Here is a 17,283-nt window from a genome sequence, read left to right as displayed (position 1 = left end):
AACTGTACTTTTTCATATTGAAGTTCATGTTCCATTTTTCACACCAGATCACTACCTTGTCTAAATCTGTTTGCAATATATCTATGTCATTTTCAGTAGTAATTTCTTTGTAAATCACACAATCATCAGCAAATAGTTTTATGGGTGATGTAATTAGTTTGACAATGTCATTTATGTACATTAAAAATAAAAAGGGGCCCAGTACGCTTCCTTGAAGAACGCCCGAAGAAACAGTTATTGGTGAAGATGCGGCGTTGCTTAGGACGACAGACGGGGTTCGTCCGTTTAGGTAGTTTCATATCCAATTTTGAATGTTTTCGCTTATATTTAATGCAGCAAGTTTTCCATCTAAGAGCTTATGGGACACAATATCAAAAGCTTTTTGAAAATCAAAAAACCGCGTCTACCTAGCCACTGTTATTAATGGCTTTAGATAAGAAGTGCTGAAATTCCATTAGTTGTGAATTGCAGGAATAACCTTTTCGGAATCGGTGCTGGGAAGGTGTAAAGACAGCGTTTGAGTCAAGGAATGCAGATATGTTACTACGTAAAATGTGTTCGAATATATTGCAACATATCGACGTTAGTGAAATCCGCCTAAAGGTTTCTCTGAGTTTTTTATCGCGCGTTTTAAAAACTGGTGTCACGCTGCCATTTTCGAATCTTGGTGAATAGGGCCTGTTTCAAGGGAAAGCTTATAAATGATAGTTAAATACGGAGCAATGATGCTATGACACTTTTTAAGGACCAGGGGATATTCCATCAGGTCCAATTGCTTTTGTGTCATCTAAATGCCGTAATAAAGAATCGACGCCACTAGCATCATATCGCCCTGATTGGCGTTGTTCAAAAGCGAGCTCTCCCCAGCAGATACTAGCGAATACACAGCTTGGAAGTACTGGTTAAAGCATTCCGCCCTCTGATAGTCTGACGTCACGATTTTGCCGTCAATAGTTAAAGATGGTAGGGATATGTCTTCTTTTCGGTTTTGTTTTACATATTTCCAAAATGATTTTGGGTTTTCTCTCTAGTCCTTGTTTAATTTAACAAGAAAGGTATATTTGGCAGATTTAATTGTTGCTTTTCAATAGATTATTTATCTCTTGCAAGCGTTTCTGATTTGCCAGACTGGTGTCCGCAGAAAACGTTTTATACGTTCGTCTTGCTTTCCTTAAAAGCTTACGTATTTCTGCGTTAAAAGAAGGTTTTTGTTTTTTTGTTGCCGTAGGTACCTGCATGGAACATGAATTTCGACTAGTTGAAGTATTTTGTCCCGAAATGCTTACCACAAAGTTAACAGACAGCGTGCGTTTGACAGTTTGACACGGACAGTGTGCGTTGTGACAGTTTGACACTTGGCAGTGGCAACGACGACCCTTCTGTATCGCCTAATCCTTGTTGCCCTTTTCCTGGAGATCGCTGCTTTCTGCGCGGCTGCACTTAGCACCGAAATCAGCGTAGATCATCGCACGTGGCTACGTGTTCGACAAGCCGAGCCAAACTGCCGCCAGGAGGTGCTACTGTCGGCTGTTTTCGGCGGCACTGCAGCATCACGGGATACTGGAGGCATCCATAAAAGGGGACGTCGACTGCGGGTTGTTTCACTCTGCAGTGGCGACGACGACACTTCTATATCGCCTAATCCTTGTTGCCCTTTTGCTGCAGATCGCTGCTTTCTGCGCGGCTGTACTTTGCACCGAAATCAGCGTAGATCATCGCACGTGCCTGCGTGTTCGACTAGCCGAGCCAAACTGCCGCCAGGAGGTGCTACTGTCGGCTGTTTCCGGCGGCACTGCAGCATCACGGGATACTGGAGGCATCCATAAAAGGGGACGTCGACTGCGGGTTGTTTCACTCTGTAGTGGCGACGACGACACTTCTATATCGCCTAATCCTTGTTGCCCTTTTGCTGCAGATCGCTGCTTTCTGCGCGGCTGTACTTTGCACCGAAATCAGCGTAGATCATCGCACGTGCCTGCGTGTTCGACTAGCCGAGCCAAACTGCCGCCAGGAGGTGCTACTGTCGGCTGTTTCCGGCGGCACTGCAGCATCACGGGATACTGGAGGCATCCATAAAAGGGGACGTCGACTGCGGGTTGTTTCACTCTGCAGTGGCGACGACGACACTTCTATATCGCCTAATCCTTGTTGCCCTTTTGCTGCAGATCGCTGCTTTCTGCGCGGCTGTACTTTGCACCGAAATCAGCGTAGATCATCGCACGTGCCTGCGTGTTCGACTAGCCGAGCCAAACTGCCACCAGGAGGTGCTACTGTCGGCTGTTTCCGGCGGCACTGCAGCATCACGGGATACTGGAGGCATCCATAAAAGGGGACGTCGACTGCGGGTTGTTTCACTCTGCAGTGGCGACGACGATACTTCTATATCGCCTAATCCTTGTTGCCCTTTTGCTGCAGATCGCTGCTTTCTGCGCGGCTGTACTTTGCACTGAAATCAGCGTAGATCATCGCACGTGCCTGCGTGTTCGACTAACCGAGCCAAACTGCGACCACGAGGTGCTACTGTCGGCTGTTTCGGGCGGCACTGCAGCATCACGGGATACTGGAGGCATCCATAAAAGGGGACGTCGACTGCGGGTTGTTTCACTCTGCAGTGGCGACGACGACACTTCTATATTGCCTAATCCTTGTTGCCCTTTTGCTGCCGGTCAGTATTTGAACAAAGTTGCACTTTTTCTTTTTCTAATTTTTTTTCCTGCTCTGTCGTCGTCACTGCCAAGTTGTGGAGTTGTATTTTTTTGCTTGCTACAATGGCTTCGAATGCTGAACTGTCTCCTGAACTAGAAAAATTGCGCTCTGAGGTTGAGGGACTGCGAGAGAGTGTTTCACTGTTTAACACTCTCTACGTGCAAATGAAAAAGAACCAGGAGACGCTTGTTTCTGACAATAAGACGTTGAAAAAATCCAACGAACAGCTGTCAAAGAGGTTGGCAGACCTTGAGCGATATTCTAGACAGAATAATATTGAAATTAGAGGTATACCTTGCACTGATGATGAGGACTGCGTCGCAGTCATTCAGACCATTGCAGAAAAGGTTGGCTGTCCTGTTACGACCAGTGATGTTGACATCGCCCACCCTGTTAATTCAAAGCACGGCAAGAATGTAATCGTTCGTTTTTGCTCGCGGCTGAAGAAAATTCGACTTCCTGAGGAAGGCTAGAAGGGCTCGTCTGACAACGACAGCACTTGGCTTTTCTCAGGAAAATAAGGTTTTTTGAAAACGAGCACCTCACCCCTGAAAATAAACGCCTGTTTGCGCAAGCACTCGCACTCAAAAAAAGAAATGAAATGGAAGTTCATCTGGACCGATAACTGCCATATTGAATTTAGAAAGACTGAAAACAGCAGAGTGTACACAATAAGGGATGACCGTGACCTAGCTGTCATCACTGAGTAGTCGCCCTCGTCGCAGGGTTCGAAATCTATGTACGCAAACATGGAATACAAAGAATTAATTCTACCCAAAGAAATCAAATACTGCAATTCATCATGTGAATCTGTCCTACACATCAACGTGCGCTCTGTTTTAAACAAGGAAGATGATATCTCACTTTTTCTCGATCAATTTCCTTTGAGATTCGATATTATAATGTTTTCTGAAACATGGTACACCTCCGGATGTAAAATGTTCCAGCCACATTGTTATCAAAACTTTTTTCTAAACCGCGCAAACAGGCGGGGCGGTGGCGTGGCGCTTCTTGTGACTAGACATAAAAATTGTGAAGTACTATCCGAGTACAGCCGTTCAACTGTTGATTATGATATCTTAACACTGAAGCATAAAGATCAAATCATTTCAGTTGTTTATCGTCCTCCTAGCGGAAATTTAGCGCGCTTCATTGAGTTCTATGAGGCTTTCGTACATTATGTTAGCAAGAAAAACTATAGGCTTATATGCGGTGGTGACTTCAATATTAATGTTTTAGATGACAAATGCTCGCAAGATTTCTTTTCTGTACTATCATCATCGGGTTTTGAAAATTACGTCGGAACGCCTACAAGAATCACCTGTTCCTCCTTATCTGCCCTTGACCTTATAGTGACAAATATAGAAACTGCAGTCTATAGTGCTGGTCCGATTGAATCGGACCTTAGTGATCACTGTCCAGTTTTTCTGATTTATTGTAATGAATCCAACACGTGTAGAAACTCGACTACTGCATTTAAGATACAGCTTATCACACAAGATAGGCTTGAGTCTTTCAAAAAGAAGGTAGCCAGTTTGCGACTGGTCATCTGTGTTAGAAAACCAAAATGCGAACGACGCATACAATATTTTCATCGATATCTTTACAAGAATTTACCATAAGCATTTCCCTTATAAAGGTATAAAATCTCCAAGAAAAGCTAGAAAACCATGCATCACTAAACAACATTTGAAGATGATTAAAGGAAAGCATCGCAAGTGCCATTCATTATTACGCCCACGTTCTGAGATCGCATTAAATGAATTTAAAATTTATAGGAATCGGTTGAACGGTGAGCTGAAGCAAGCAAAAAATACATATTATCAAAGTATTTTATCGGATGTCAGTCGACAGCAGCCGGATGTAACGTGGATAATAATCAATACTTTACTGGGTCGTAAGAACAAAAAAGTGTCCCAAATACAATAATACACAACGGTTCCGTACTCAGCGGTAAATCACTTCCAGATTTTTTGAACGAGCACTTTGTAAACACCGCCTTCGCATACGGTGATCACACTAATACACCCTCTACCACCAAAGGTATACTTAACACTGTTCAGCAAACCATCTTTTGCAACCAATTGATGAACATGAAGTTTACAGTACCTTCGCTAGCTTAAAAAATAGAAAGGCAGTCGATATTGAAAATGTACAGGTAAAGCCCATAAAATACTGTTTGTTACATTTCTAATTTACTGGCACATATATTCAACCTAGTGTTGCAATCGGGAAGCTTCCCAGAACGTATGAAATGTGCCAGGGTTTCAGCAATCTTAAAAGGTGGCGATCACAATGTACCGAGTAACTATAGGTCAATATCTGTATTGCGTGTGTTTTCTAAGGGTCTTGAAAAAATGTTATTCTCTCGCATGACAAAATTTCTTGACAAGTATGATGTTTTAACAAATGCACAGTTCGGCTTCAGAAAGGGGAGATCAACAGAGACAGCTCTACTTTCATTAAAGGAATACATCCCACAAAACATAGAAAAGAACATGTTTACGCTTACTCTATTTGTAGATTTTAGCAAGGCGTTCGACTGCCTTGATCATTCTACACTACTTGGCGAATTGCAGTCTTATGGTATACGTGGTTATTATTTAAATTTATTACAATCATATCTCAGTAAACGTCTACAGTGCACATGTATAAATGGCGAAAGCTCAACCCTCTTACACAATAAATTTGTGGTACCGCAAGGGAGTGTGCTGGGACCACTTTTCTTTAACATCTATATTAATGATATCGTAGATTTGGACAGAAGGGCAAAGTTTATATGCAGACGACAGCACCATTTTAATGGAAGGATCTGATATAAACCAGTTATCATCACAATGTAACGATCTACTAAAGAAGCTATCTATATGGTCTAAGGAAAATCAACTTAATATTAATGCAACAAAGACACAGGTTGTGATATTTCATGCGAAAAACAAAAAAGCAACATTAAACCATAACATTATTTTTGAGGATCGATAAATAGGGATTGTTTACAGTTACAAAATTCTTGGTGTTCATTTTTCATCTACTTTAACTTGGGATACACATGTAAGCTATCTATGTAAAAAAACTATCCTCTGTGACAGGAGTACTATGCCGTTGTTGCGGCATGCTGCCAGCCTCCGTCAAACTAGATATATTATGGCCTTTTCAATTCACTCCTAAACTACTGTGCATTGGTCTGGTGCACGACAACTAAAGCCAATATAAACATACTTTTAATATTGCAGAAAAAAATTATTCGTCAGATCGGAAACCTAGAACCTTTGTCTACGACTAGAGATGCATATAAATTGTTTAATATTGTCAAAGTAGATCACCTTTGCACATACCGATTATTATATGTGATGCGATTTTCTGAGACATCAGTAAAGAACTTCATTGAACCTGTAGCATGCTTAGAACACCGTCAGCCTACGACAAACACAAGAAAATCTGACAAATGGATTAGTCCAAATTTCAGTACATGCTGCTATAAACACCAATCGCTAGCCTGCAACTTACCGTTTATTCTCAACAAATATGTAGATATTGCAGGTTAATATAGGAAGCAACGCAGACAATATTTTGTTCAGTTATGTTGTTTCAGTGATAACATGCCGTTTCCATTGTCTTGTTTTTCTTATTTTTCTCCTGCATATATGTATTTCGCTGTCATTACTACGGTGCACTATGACATAGTTATTTATAATGCAGTCATGACTATATGTTTTCTGCCTCACATATATGTATATGTCTACTATAGTGTTTGGTCGTGTGCCAAGGAATGTTGCCATGTAAGGTCTTTTGGCCCCCGTCAAGCTACTCTCGTAGCTTTTAGCCCAAAATGACCATCCAGTTTCTGTTTCTTTTACTGGAAAATAAATATTCATTTGATTTGAAGATACTGGAAAGTAGGAAAGAAATTTTCAAGTTCGGTCCTGATAGCAGCATAGTCTCCTCTGTCGTAGCTGTACACTTTGCGGAATTTGCGCCATCCGCACTCGCTGTATGTTAAGTTTTATGACAACTGCCCTGTGGTACTAATACCAGGGCAAACAGTTGTGGCTACAATTTTCACGGAGGGAGTATGTCCCACCTAACGAGTCCTCCATCTTCCTGTGAACTTACTTGAAAAGTGAATATTGAATGAATAGAATTTATTGATAGGAAAGACAGAGAGGTCGACCTGAGGTAGTGCGCTCTAGTCTGCTACTCTGCACTGGGGAAGAGGGAAGGGGAGTGAAAGTATTGGAATGGATGATGATGATAAGAGAAGTGGTGAGTGCTTATGTACATGAGACAGTTGCCTCACTAGAGCCGCTCGTCGAGCTTGGTGTCCTGCAGAAACTCCAACAATACTTTTGTTGCACGCATTGAAATTGCAGTGTCAGGCCATGGGCCGAGGATAGCTTCCTCCGACAGTAGTTGTCTGCCAACACTGGCTAAGAAACTGTCTAACGTCCTTCGCTCCAGCATATATGCCGGGCAGTCGCACAGTACGTGTTGCAGTGTTTCGGGCATCTGGCAGCGTACACAATCAGGGCTGTTCGATTGGCCGATGAGGTGTGCGTAGCGACGGGTGAAAGCAACGCCGAGCCGAATCCTGTGTAGCAATGATGTTTTGCTCCGTGTAAGCTTCGGGGGCAAACAGAATTTACCGTCGGGGTCAATCATATGTAGACGTCTGTGAATGTTATCAGAGTGGGCTCTGTAAGCCTTTGTAAGGTCCTGCATGAGTGCCTTGATCATGGAGTTGGTGTCAGGTCGCGAGTAGGCAATCCGTACTTCATCAGAGGAAGAGCAGGCCGATCTTGCCTCACTGTCAGCGAGTTCATTACCAAAAACACCACAATGGCTAGGCACCCATTGAAAGGTGATCACGTGGCCACTTAACTCGGCACTGTGATAAAGTTCGACGATTTCCAGCACGAGCAGATAGTATGGTCCTTTGTTTAAAAAGTATTTTAGCGCCTGTAGCGCTGATTTGGCATCGCACAATATTGTCCATTTATGGGGTGTCTGCGTTCTCATAAAACGGACAGCCTCCCGTATTCCCGCAAGTTCCGCAGCCGTAGATGTCGATTTGTGGTCTAATAGAAATCGTTGAGTAATTCCAAGTTGTGGGATGACAAATGCGGCCGTTGTGGCAGATGGCGTGACCGAACCATCGGTATATACTTGTACAGTCCCACTATATAAAGTAAATATATGGGACAGGGTGAGCTGCTTCAAGCCAATGGAGGAAACGTGAGATTTCTTCCTAATTCCGGGTATCTGAAGCCTCACTAGTGGTCTTGGCAATGTCCATGGAGGTGTCGCGGGGATGTCGGTTGCCTGGAATCTTGCAGGTACAATGCTTGCGTGACATGCAATAGCTTTAGAAAAAGCACAGTCAAGGTTGATGCTCGGAAGCGTTGACAGTGGATGGTGTGAGTGTCTGGTTAGCAGGCGAAGATAGGTTCGCACAGGTTCACAAGACCTGTATATGTCGATAGGACAAGCCCGTGCTTCCGCTATTGTGCCCTTAGTTGACGTGCAGCGTGGCAAGCCAAGACATATCCGTAGTGCTTGAGCCTGAAGGCTCTCCAGCGTGCGTATACAAGATGACCCCATGTTAGATAACACAGGCATGCTGTAGCGTATGTAGCCCACAAAAAGTGCCTGGTACACTTGGAGCAAACTTCGCTCAGAGGGGCCCCATCTCAGTCCTGATATTACACGAAGAACGTGTATGAAGTTAGTCAGTTTAGCCCTAAGCGCAGTAACATGTTTGGTCCAAGAAAGACTGCGGTCTATTATCACGCCAAGAAATCTGTGGTGGGTGACTAAAGGAAGCGCCGTTCCGTCGACAAAGATTGGATAATTTGACATCGATTTGCGCGTAAATGCCATGACTGCACACTTAGTTGCTGAGAGTTGCAGGCCTCTACGGCGCAAGTACTTCGCCTTTATGGTAACCGCACGTTGAAGCCTTGCACGCACTTGTGGACGTGTGACCCCGGATGACCAAATACAGATATCATCCGCGTACGTACTGATACGCGCTGTTTCAGGTAGCTCGTCTGCAAGGCCCACCAGTATCATATTGAACAATACTGGGCTAAGGACACCACCCTGCGGAAAAGTGAAAACTGTCGCATAAGAAGGCGTGCGAAAGTGCACGGAACAACCATTCCTATCCGTACAAGAGAATGAACAGACAATGTGTGGAAGAATGAGGCTGTGTCATCGCTATTGCTGCCCCGAAATAGAGTCGCGTCGGGGTGAACAATTGAGCACTGCCATAACTATTAATCAAGAATTTACCTCTTTATTTGGGGGAATTGCGCCCAAACAGGTACGAGCCGCTAAGGATTGCGACCAGCAAGACTCAATGTGCAGCGATAGCTGTTATCAAACAAAATCTTGCGGATCAAGTTCATCCCATATTTATATATGTATCACCGTCTATTCAAGGCTAATTACTTGTACCCGTGTACGTTCGAGCAGGCGCCACAACACTTCGTGATGCACGCTGACTCAGATTAGTTACCTGTATATACGGGCGCGAGGACATACCTTGCCACCATTTATTGTCAGCGCCGGAGTGAAGTGTAAATTTGGATCACATGCGGATCTTCTGTTTCGGTTGCGCGGGGAGCTACGTTTCCCATCATACGGGCGCGCCATTTTGGCGGGTTGTAGCGATTTTTTTATGCGAGAGGTTATTCTCCTTTTGTTCTGCTGTTTTTCTGCTAAATTGGAAAATCCTACATTTTTCCGCGCTCTTTTGTCAAGCAAGATGCTTTGCCGGTCTGGTTGGTGTATGGACATGAAGAAAAGTAGCGCTAAAAAAATCTGGGAAAAAGGAGCTGTCTTATCGCCCTCATATTTTCCCTAATTTTCTCGCAACTTTACCGTTTTGTGAAGCGTTGTGTGTAGTCTCTGTCCGGGAACTACTCTGCGGGAATGGGAGGACGCGCTGGTTCCTTCCGAAGCTCCGTGGCCTTTCAATCATTGATGCTTGCCTTTGAAGCAAGCATACATGCACACTATATCACGGGACTTGGCCATCAACAAAAGCAATTGGGGGCAGAAAAAGAGCCGCACAGCCGTTAGGTGCAGCCAGTAGTGCGCGCGGTGTCGTAACGTATTGAATTTGAGCGCTTAGCGTGGCTGAACAGGAAAGTGAACCCTTCCGGTGGTACGGCCTTTTGAAGACAGCATCAGCCGATCTCTCTTACTGCGCTGTTTTTGTTTCCATCTTCCGCCTTCCCCGTGTTTTCCGCTTATTCAATGAGATGATCGTTATTCGTCCATCTATTATTACACGCAGTTTCATATCTACTCATATTTGCGATGCATATAAATATCTCGCTACTTGTTGGTTTAACCCTTAGCAACAATGTGATTCGTCTGAAATAATTCAAAAATCTTTGGTCACGTCTATATAAGTGCTACTGGGCTTTTAATGTAGGAGGAGGAGGAGGAATAAACTTTTATTGTAGAACCAGCACTTTATGACGGCCGGGCCTAAGCCTCCCACGAAGGGACGTAAGCATCTCAATAATTTCTTGCCGATAAGCAGCGGACAGCAGCAGCTATATGGTCACATCTTTCAGTAAAAAGCAGGGGCCTCAACGCAATTTTCCACCCTTTGAACAGACAACGTGAAGAAACGAAATAAAACATCACCAAACTGTGATGGGTGTGTAGTGCTGGTATGTTTTGCATTATGCCCGAGAAATGCACGAATTTTCCGCAGTGTGGCTCCACGACCTCGTAAGTATGTTTATTCAATTCGCTGTGACTGAAACCTAAACAAGAAAAGAAGGCATGTCAGTCTTTCCATTTTTTTGTTCGCAGCAGGAAACATCATCGAGAACGTACATAATACGTATAGAGGCCGCGCATTGTCAACGCAAATCTTTCGCGGAATATCAGTGTGCTATGCCATGACCACACATCTGTGAACACGATAAAACGACTGATGTCAGTTACAATTAGCGCAGCACCTTGCCTTTTCCCCACAAGACACACTGACGCCCGCAAAAACGCGCGCGCTTCGCGGCACCGAAACTCCGATATCGGTCCAGTGATCCGAGTACTGTAGTGTATCCTTACTAGGGTCCTAAGCAAACTGACCCTGTTGTCAGTGATTGTCGAAGACAAACGACAACGTTCGTGGTCCAAAAATGCTAGAACATTCATTCTAAACCGCGCGATGGCAAAGCTCACTGCAAGCAGTACGAACGCTACCGAGACGAAGCGGTGTCACGTTATGGAACTTTCGACGCGAAAATTCACCGACGATTACGATACTCCCTAATCCTAAATGTGAGTGCAGATCTATATGTCTTTTCATCTCGCGATATATTGGCTGGCGTGGACAATCTGTCTCGTGCGGCACATTGCAAACGAAGCGAAGTGTGGCTCGATGTCTTGCTAATCTGGAGTTCGCGAGAGGCAACGCGTGAGTGACGCGTAGCCATCATTTGCAGCAGCCGCAGCAGACAGACTTCCGCTCATGCAGCGCTTTGTTTCCATATATGGTATCGGTGGATGAGCTCGCCGCATGCCACCGGTGAACAGACGACGGCGCGCTATTTTGACACCATCTCGTTGCGGTCGTCGCCGCAGCGCCCATCTTGCGCGGCACTACGCTTCTCACGCTCTCGCCATACCCCCCTTCTCCGCTTTCTACCTCATGGTACCGCTGCACCCTCCTCCTCCGCTTTCCTCCTAGCATTCTCTTGACTATAGCCGTTTTCGTTCCACGATGCACTTAGCGTTCGCTCTTTCATCATTCGCTGTGCACTAGTTTACGCCGAGGGACGCCGACGCTAAGCGCAGGAATGCTCTCTAAAACGACAGCAGCGTGAGCTCTTTCACTAGTATCCCTCACGCCCAGTACAACTGGGCGACATTTGTGGAGTTTCGCATAAAGTGTAGGCACGTCTTGCGCCAAAGGATAATTTCATAATAGTGATAAACGGTGAATGCGGTTACTGGCGAAGACGAAATCTATCCGCTATTTGCCTGATACGTGACACCGCACCCGCAGCGCCGACATTATATTCTTTCATTTTTTTTCTACGCTTTCAATATATGACATATATACGCTAGAATGCAATAAACATTGTTAGTTACCGCTGTTCCAGCGCTGCAGGATGCAGTCCACTTCTCTTACGCCTATTCATAAGAGCGCGTACAAATCAACAGCGTCGTCGTCTTCGTGAACACAGATATCTGAAGGCTTCTTTGATCGAAGCAAAGCTACGATCTCTAAACGAGAGAAAATGGCGCTATAAGTGACCATGCCTTCATAATCGTAATATTTGCGGCATCGCCTGGAACATTGGATGGGTTGTCGCATCGCGATGTTTCATATGTTTATACTCTGTCACAGTTTTACCATTTTTGGAGAAACGTTGGTTGTATTGCCCTTTTCTTTACTGCAGGCCGTTCGATGACCCTAGGGTGACATTTCGTATCGGAAGAGAGCTAGCCAAGGTCTGTCCTCAGAACGGTGAGTACTTCGGGCGATCGACTGCAGCACCTTCTCGTAGCGAGCCATGCCTTGTGTAGGCATTCAAATTTCGGCTTGAAAGACCGAGCTACAAGAAGAATATTTCTGACGGAAATGCGGCGAGGTCGCCGGTCGGCGCCGACATTCAATGAAATTTGTTAACGTCTAAAAGCACAAAATATTCTTGCTTTTGTTGCATTTGCAAGTCCGAAATAGTCCGCCAAGTAAGAGTGTCTGAGCGTATTGCGGCACATGTTCGTCACCCTCTTTCGTCGAAGCGCACTGTAGAGTTTAGAGAAGCTGAAGAAAGTAATCTCAGGAGCCTCAATGCAGACAGACGAACGCCACCACTGTGGCGTTAAATATAGTGGTGGTGTGTTGGCTGCGTGTGTAATTCAAGAGGGCAGCAGGGCAACGGCCGACCCACATGCCTTATCCGACGCTTTTTCAAGCAGAAAAAGAAAGGCTATAATCTGTTCTGCGTGACAAGTTGCAACATTCGATCCGATCATTCTGACCAACATTGATCTGATTTTTAAGCATCAAGCATTGCTTCCAACATTAAAATGTGGCAGGCTTTTGTCGAAATAAGATATTCATTTAAATGTTCGACGAACATAGCGGCCATTGCAGGAACTGAAGACGACGACGGGCTTGCTTTATGCGGGCTAGCCAGTTCTTCCTGTACTTATATATATACCATGTAAATAGCACCTTGGCTACATGAATTCTACGTAACATCTTTGGTGGAGAGGTACACGTAACAATATTACACGGTGATGAAAATCATTCACGTGTGCTCATAGTAACCGGCATCGGCTGTATAAACAATCATTCAATCGAGCACTTTATTTTTGCACACTTCCGTTCCGAGCAAATGTATGGCAGTGAGCGCTCAATGGACTAATAAGAAAAAAGCAACACACGTGCATTAGAATAAGTGCTTTATTTCAAGGTCTTCCAAGGGTTCATATTTATACTTTTTGTGCGCAAAGAAACAGGGACGAAGAATAGGGGCAACACAAGGACGAGCGCTTTCTAACAACTGGTTTTATTTTTGAAGAACTACTTACTTAAATACCCACAGAACTGCGCGATCTAGGTATCTGCGAATCTGTGGGTATTTAAGTAAGTAGTTCTTCAAAAATAAAACCAGTTGTTAGAAAGCGCTCGTCCTTGTGTTGCCCCTATTCTTCGTCCCTGTTTGTTTGCGCACAAAAAGTATAAATATGAATATGTTCCAACTAGGCCGACTCGCAGTTATGCTTCCAAGGGTGTTATAAAAAAGTTTAACCATTTCACAGGAGGCATATATTACTTCAAAATAGTTTCCCCGTATACCACCAGAACAACAGAAGAGACTGGTGGGCTAGCTGGTACTGCATAACTTGAGGCAAAACGCAAAAGAAGAAACTCGGACAAGAGAAGGAAACGACAACTGTGTCTTCGCTTTCTTCTGTTGTCCTCGTAGTTTTATTTTTGCGCTTTGCCTCAAGTTACCGCAAGAACATATCCAGCATTTGATAGGATACGGAAGTTTTATGCTTATACTACAGAAACATCATATCAGCTTGTTCTCGCAGCCATTAACAAACAGTCGGTGCGCCGACAATCGTTTCAGCCTATAGTTGAAGTCGACAGACGACAGTGTCTTCAGCGAGTTGAAGGTGAGCATGGGGTGGAGTCAGGGCAGTCTATCGCGTCACCCCTCGCGTGAAGGGGAGAAGCGTTGGACTGCCAAGAATTTACCTCTTTATTTGGAGGAATTGCGCCCAAACAGGTACGAGCCGCTAAGGATTGCGACCAGCAAGACTCAATGTGCAGCGATAGCTGTTATCAAACGAAATCTTGCGGATCAAGTTCATCCCATATTTATATATGGGATGAACTTGAACAATGGTATTCGCATTTCAACGCGAATAGCATTGTTGGCACTGTCAGACCAGTTTCATTTCTACCTATCCAGTTATCCCACCCAAAAATGTAGACCAATCGCGAAGGTACTGCCGTCTAAAATGTAGGCCGTTCAAGTTGGTATGTGCTGCCGGGTATGTTCTTCATGAACATCATTTGCACCAACTTGGGCATGTGCCACCGGACGTGTGCCACTCGCTATGTGCCGCTCTTCAATGGACTTTTTCTACGCCAGCTGTGTATGTGTCACCAGGTATGCGCGGACCTCACAGCGGTGCTACCGCCAGACGACGCTGCATGTCGAAAGTGCGACAGAGGAGCAGTACACGCTTCATGCCGGTTGCGTTTCGGCTTTTCGCTGCTTGAGTAGTCACTGCAAATAAAGTTCTGTCCGCGTTTTAATTGGGTTACCTTTCTTTTGGGAACCTCACCCAGTCCGTTTGTCGGTACCTGACGTCTTTCACGCCAACTTGGATAACTGGGCAGCCTAATGTCTAATAGCTAGTACATCGGGCTACTATGCTGGAAGAAGAGGGCTACTGTCGGGAAACATTGGGCCACTCGGTATGCGCCAGTGGCGTAGCTGGAGGGGGGGGGGAGGCGTATGGGGCTTCAGAACCGCCCCGCAATTGTTTCCTGCTGTCATGCACCGCCTACCAAAACAATCCCCGGCGTCGGAAATTATTCAGGACTTTGTCTACAATGCTTTGTTTCACGCTCGAAAAGACATTTCAGCGCGAACACTGCGAACTCTGGCTGGATTTAGCGGCAACGCTCATGCACCGGGAGTAACATAACGCATACCAAGGTTTCAAGGGCGTTTTGATGGCGAGCGGGCGCGTCGCAACATCTCGCGGAGGCCGCGGAATCTACCGAGCGCGTGGATTTCAATTCCGAAAGTTTATGGGTATAAAGGTCTGATCAACTTTTGATGCAAAAGGTGCATTGAGGTGCAAAGTCATGCATCAGATTTTCAATTCCGGAACATTGTGGGTTTAATGTTGTTACAAACATTTGACGCCAAAGATGCATTACCTTTTCTAAAGCCGTACATTGGATCATACAACGAGACAAGCCAAATAGCACACTATCAGACAAGTTGACAAAGCACGCAGCAAGGTCCAATGAGATAAGGCGTTGTGGTGGTTCATTTGTGTCGTGATGAGACAGAAAGAATATCAACATACTTTTCACCTGCGCCAAAGCATCCATGTCGAGACCGTAACGGCAATAAAGGCAACTACGTTATTATTTATTTTTCTACTTTGACTTTTATTCGCGAGTACACACTGAGCCCCTTCAATTCTCTTTTTCTCGCTGCCCGCGGGCTGCCAGAGTCAGCCGGAGTGCATGAGTTTTTCTCATGTTGCCCTGCCCACCGCGCGGCGCACTTCGGTTCGCGTTCGTTTTTGTCTGGCCGAGTGTATTTTCACCTGGCAGAGTTTGGGACGCTTTCTGGCTAGCAGACGGGTAATATAAACAATGGTCGCTCGCCGCCATTACCGTGGGTACTTGATGGATTGCAACGTGTTGGCTTAAGTGCAACTCCTCCGGAAAGTCTTGTCTCGCCGGTGTAGGATACCGAGCAATGTGCGTATGGTTCTCTGTGGGCCAAGCGTCTCACGTGTTCTTAGATATTCCTGCGGTACCCACATTATTACTCAATGTTACCATTCGATTCCGGCCAAGATCCTTTCCTGTGCGTTTTTTTTTATTTTAATGCTCTGGGCCCACAAAACAAAGAAGACGTTGTTGCCACGTAGCAAATTGCCGCATGTTGAAAGTTCGATTTCGTTACTTCCTTTGCGGAAAACAAAGGCCCATGGGACGCTTCAGTTGCCAGATACTCTTAATATATTATTGCGATAGCAACTATATTGACATACCAGGCGCATTTCTGCCGTCGCCCTCATGTTGCGCATAAAGTCCAAGGGCGATAACATCATGAACGCGCGCTGCATGCTCCATGTGCGAGGGAAAGTGCTGGGGGGAGAGGGGTGGCATGGGTGAGCCGACGATGGTAACTCGGCTTTGTGTGCGCAAGGGAGAAAAGCCAGGAAGAAAGCGCGCCACCTTCCGTCACGCACGATACATCGGGGGGAGTGGAGGGAGGGGGGGGCGGCCATTAGGATTCTGTGATCTGTGAATCTGTGAGTGTCCCACATATTTATTTGCTTTGTTTGACTCATTATATACACTAACTTTTTCTGAGATACATAAATTTATTGGAGATGTATACGTATATTTAAATATCTTGTTGCGAGGTTTTGTGTATACGTGCAGTGAACTTTGGTTCCCGTGACACTTTCTGCCGTTTATAAACCTGTATCTTCGCATTTCTAATGTACGAGGGGGAGTGAAATGAAAGCTCACCAAGCCACCCCGTGCAATAACGGTTCGCTTCATTATCTGCGAGGCATGCGTGTAGCAGAAGGCATCTGTCATTTAGAAAAGGGACACGCAGGTGTGAGGATAAATGCTCTTTAATGCTCTCATACACTGGGTTGGACATGGTTGCGCGACATAATTGACGCTCGAAAAGTTGAACAACGTGGTGTCGTGAGATGTTTGACAGCTGAAGGTGTTTCCCCAAAAGAAATTAGTCGCCGGATGGCTGCCGTGTGCGATGAACATTGCATTTCATTGGCCACTGTGCAGCGTTGGAGCAAACGGTCAAAAGAAGGACGTGAAAGTTGCAAACACCATCCAAGACCACGGTAAAGATACCGTGCAATCACCCCCAACACAACATTAAAGACCCGCCGTGGTTGCTCAGTGGCTATGGTGTTGGGCTGCTGAGCACGAGGTCGCGGGATCGAATCCCGGCCACGGCGGCCGCATTTCGATGGGGGCGAAATGCGAAAACACCCGTGTGCTTAGATTTAGGTGCACGTTAAAGAACCCCAGGTGGTCGAAATTTCCGGAGTCCTCCACTACGGCGTGCCTCATAATCAGAAAGTGGTTTTGGCACGTAAAACCCCAAATATTATTATTATTACAACATTAAAGGTTGATGATCTGATTAGACAAGATCGGAGGATAAGCATCGTTGAAATGGCAGAGCTTGTGAACATCAGTCACGGTTTGGTTTACACCATAATTCATGAGGATCTCGGTTATCGGCTTTTGTGTGCGCAATGGATGCCCATGATTTTGAACCACCACCACCA

At 45.2% G+C, this 17,283-nt stretch overlaps 1 protein-coding gene across 1 annotated transcript in view; it reads left to right on the top strand.

Moving 5' to 3' along the window:
• The window catches only part of LOC142575034 (neprilysin-1-like), a 622,756-nt gene that overhangs the window by 515,834 nt on the left and 89,639 nt on the right, over window positions 1-17,283 (top strand). The window contains exon 16 of the mRNA XM_075684001.1: window positions 12,132-12,199. Within this exon, the coding sequence (XP_075540116.1) occupies window positions 12,132-12,199 (68 nt within the window). The remainder of the gene's footprint in view (window positions 1-12,131; window positions 12,200-17,283) is intronic.

Source organism: Dermacentor variabilis, chromosome 3 (genome assembly GCF_050947875.1).
Source record: "Dermacentor variabilis isolate Ectoservices chromosome 3, ASM5094787v1, whole genome shotgun sequence".
NCBI classification, from domain to species: domain Eukaryota; kingdom Metazoa; phylum Arthropoda; class Arachnida; order Ixodida; family Ixodidae; genus Dermacentor; species Dermacentor variabilis.
This window is presented reverse-complemented; position numbering and strand designations above follow the sequence as displayed.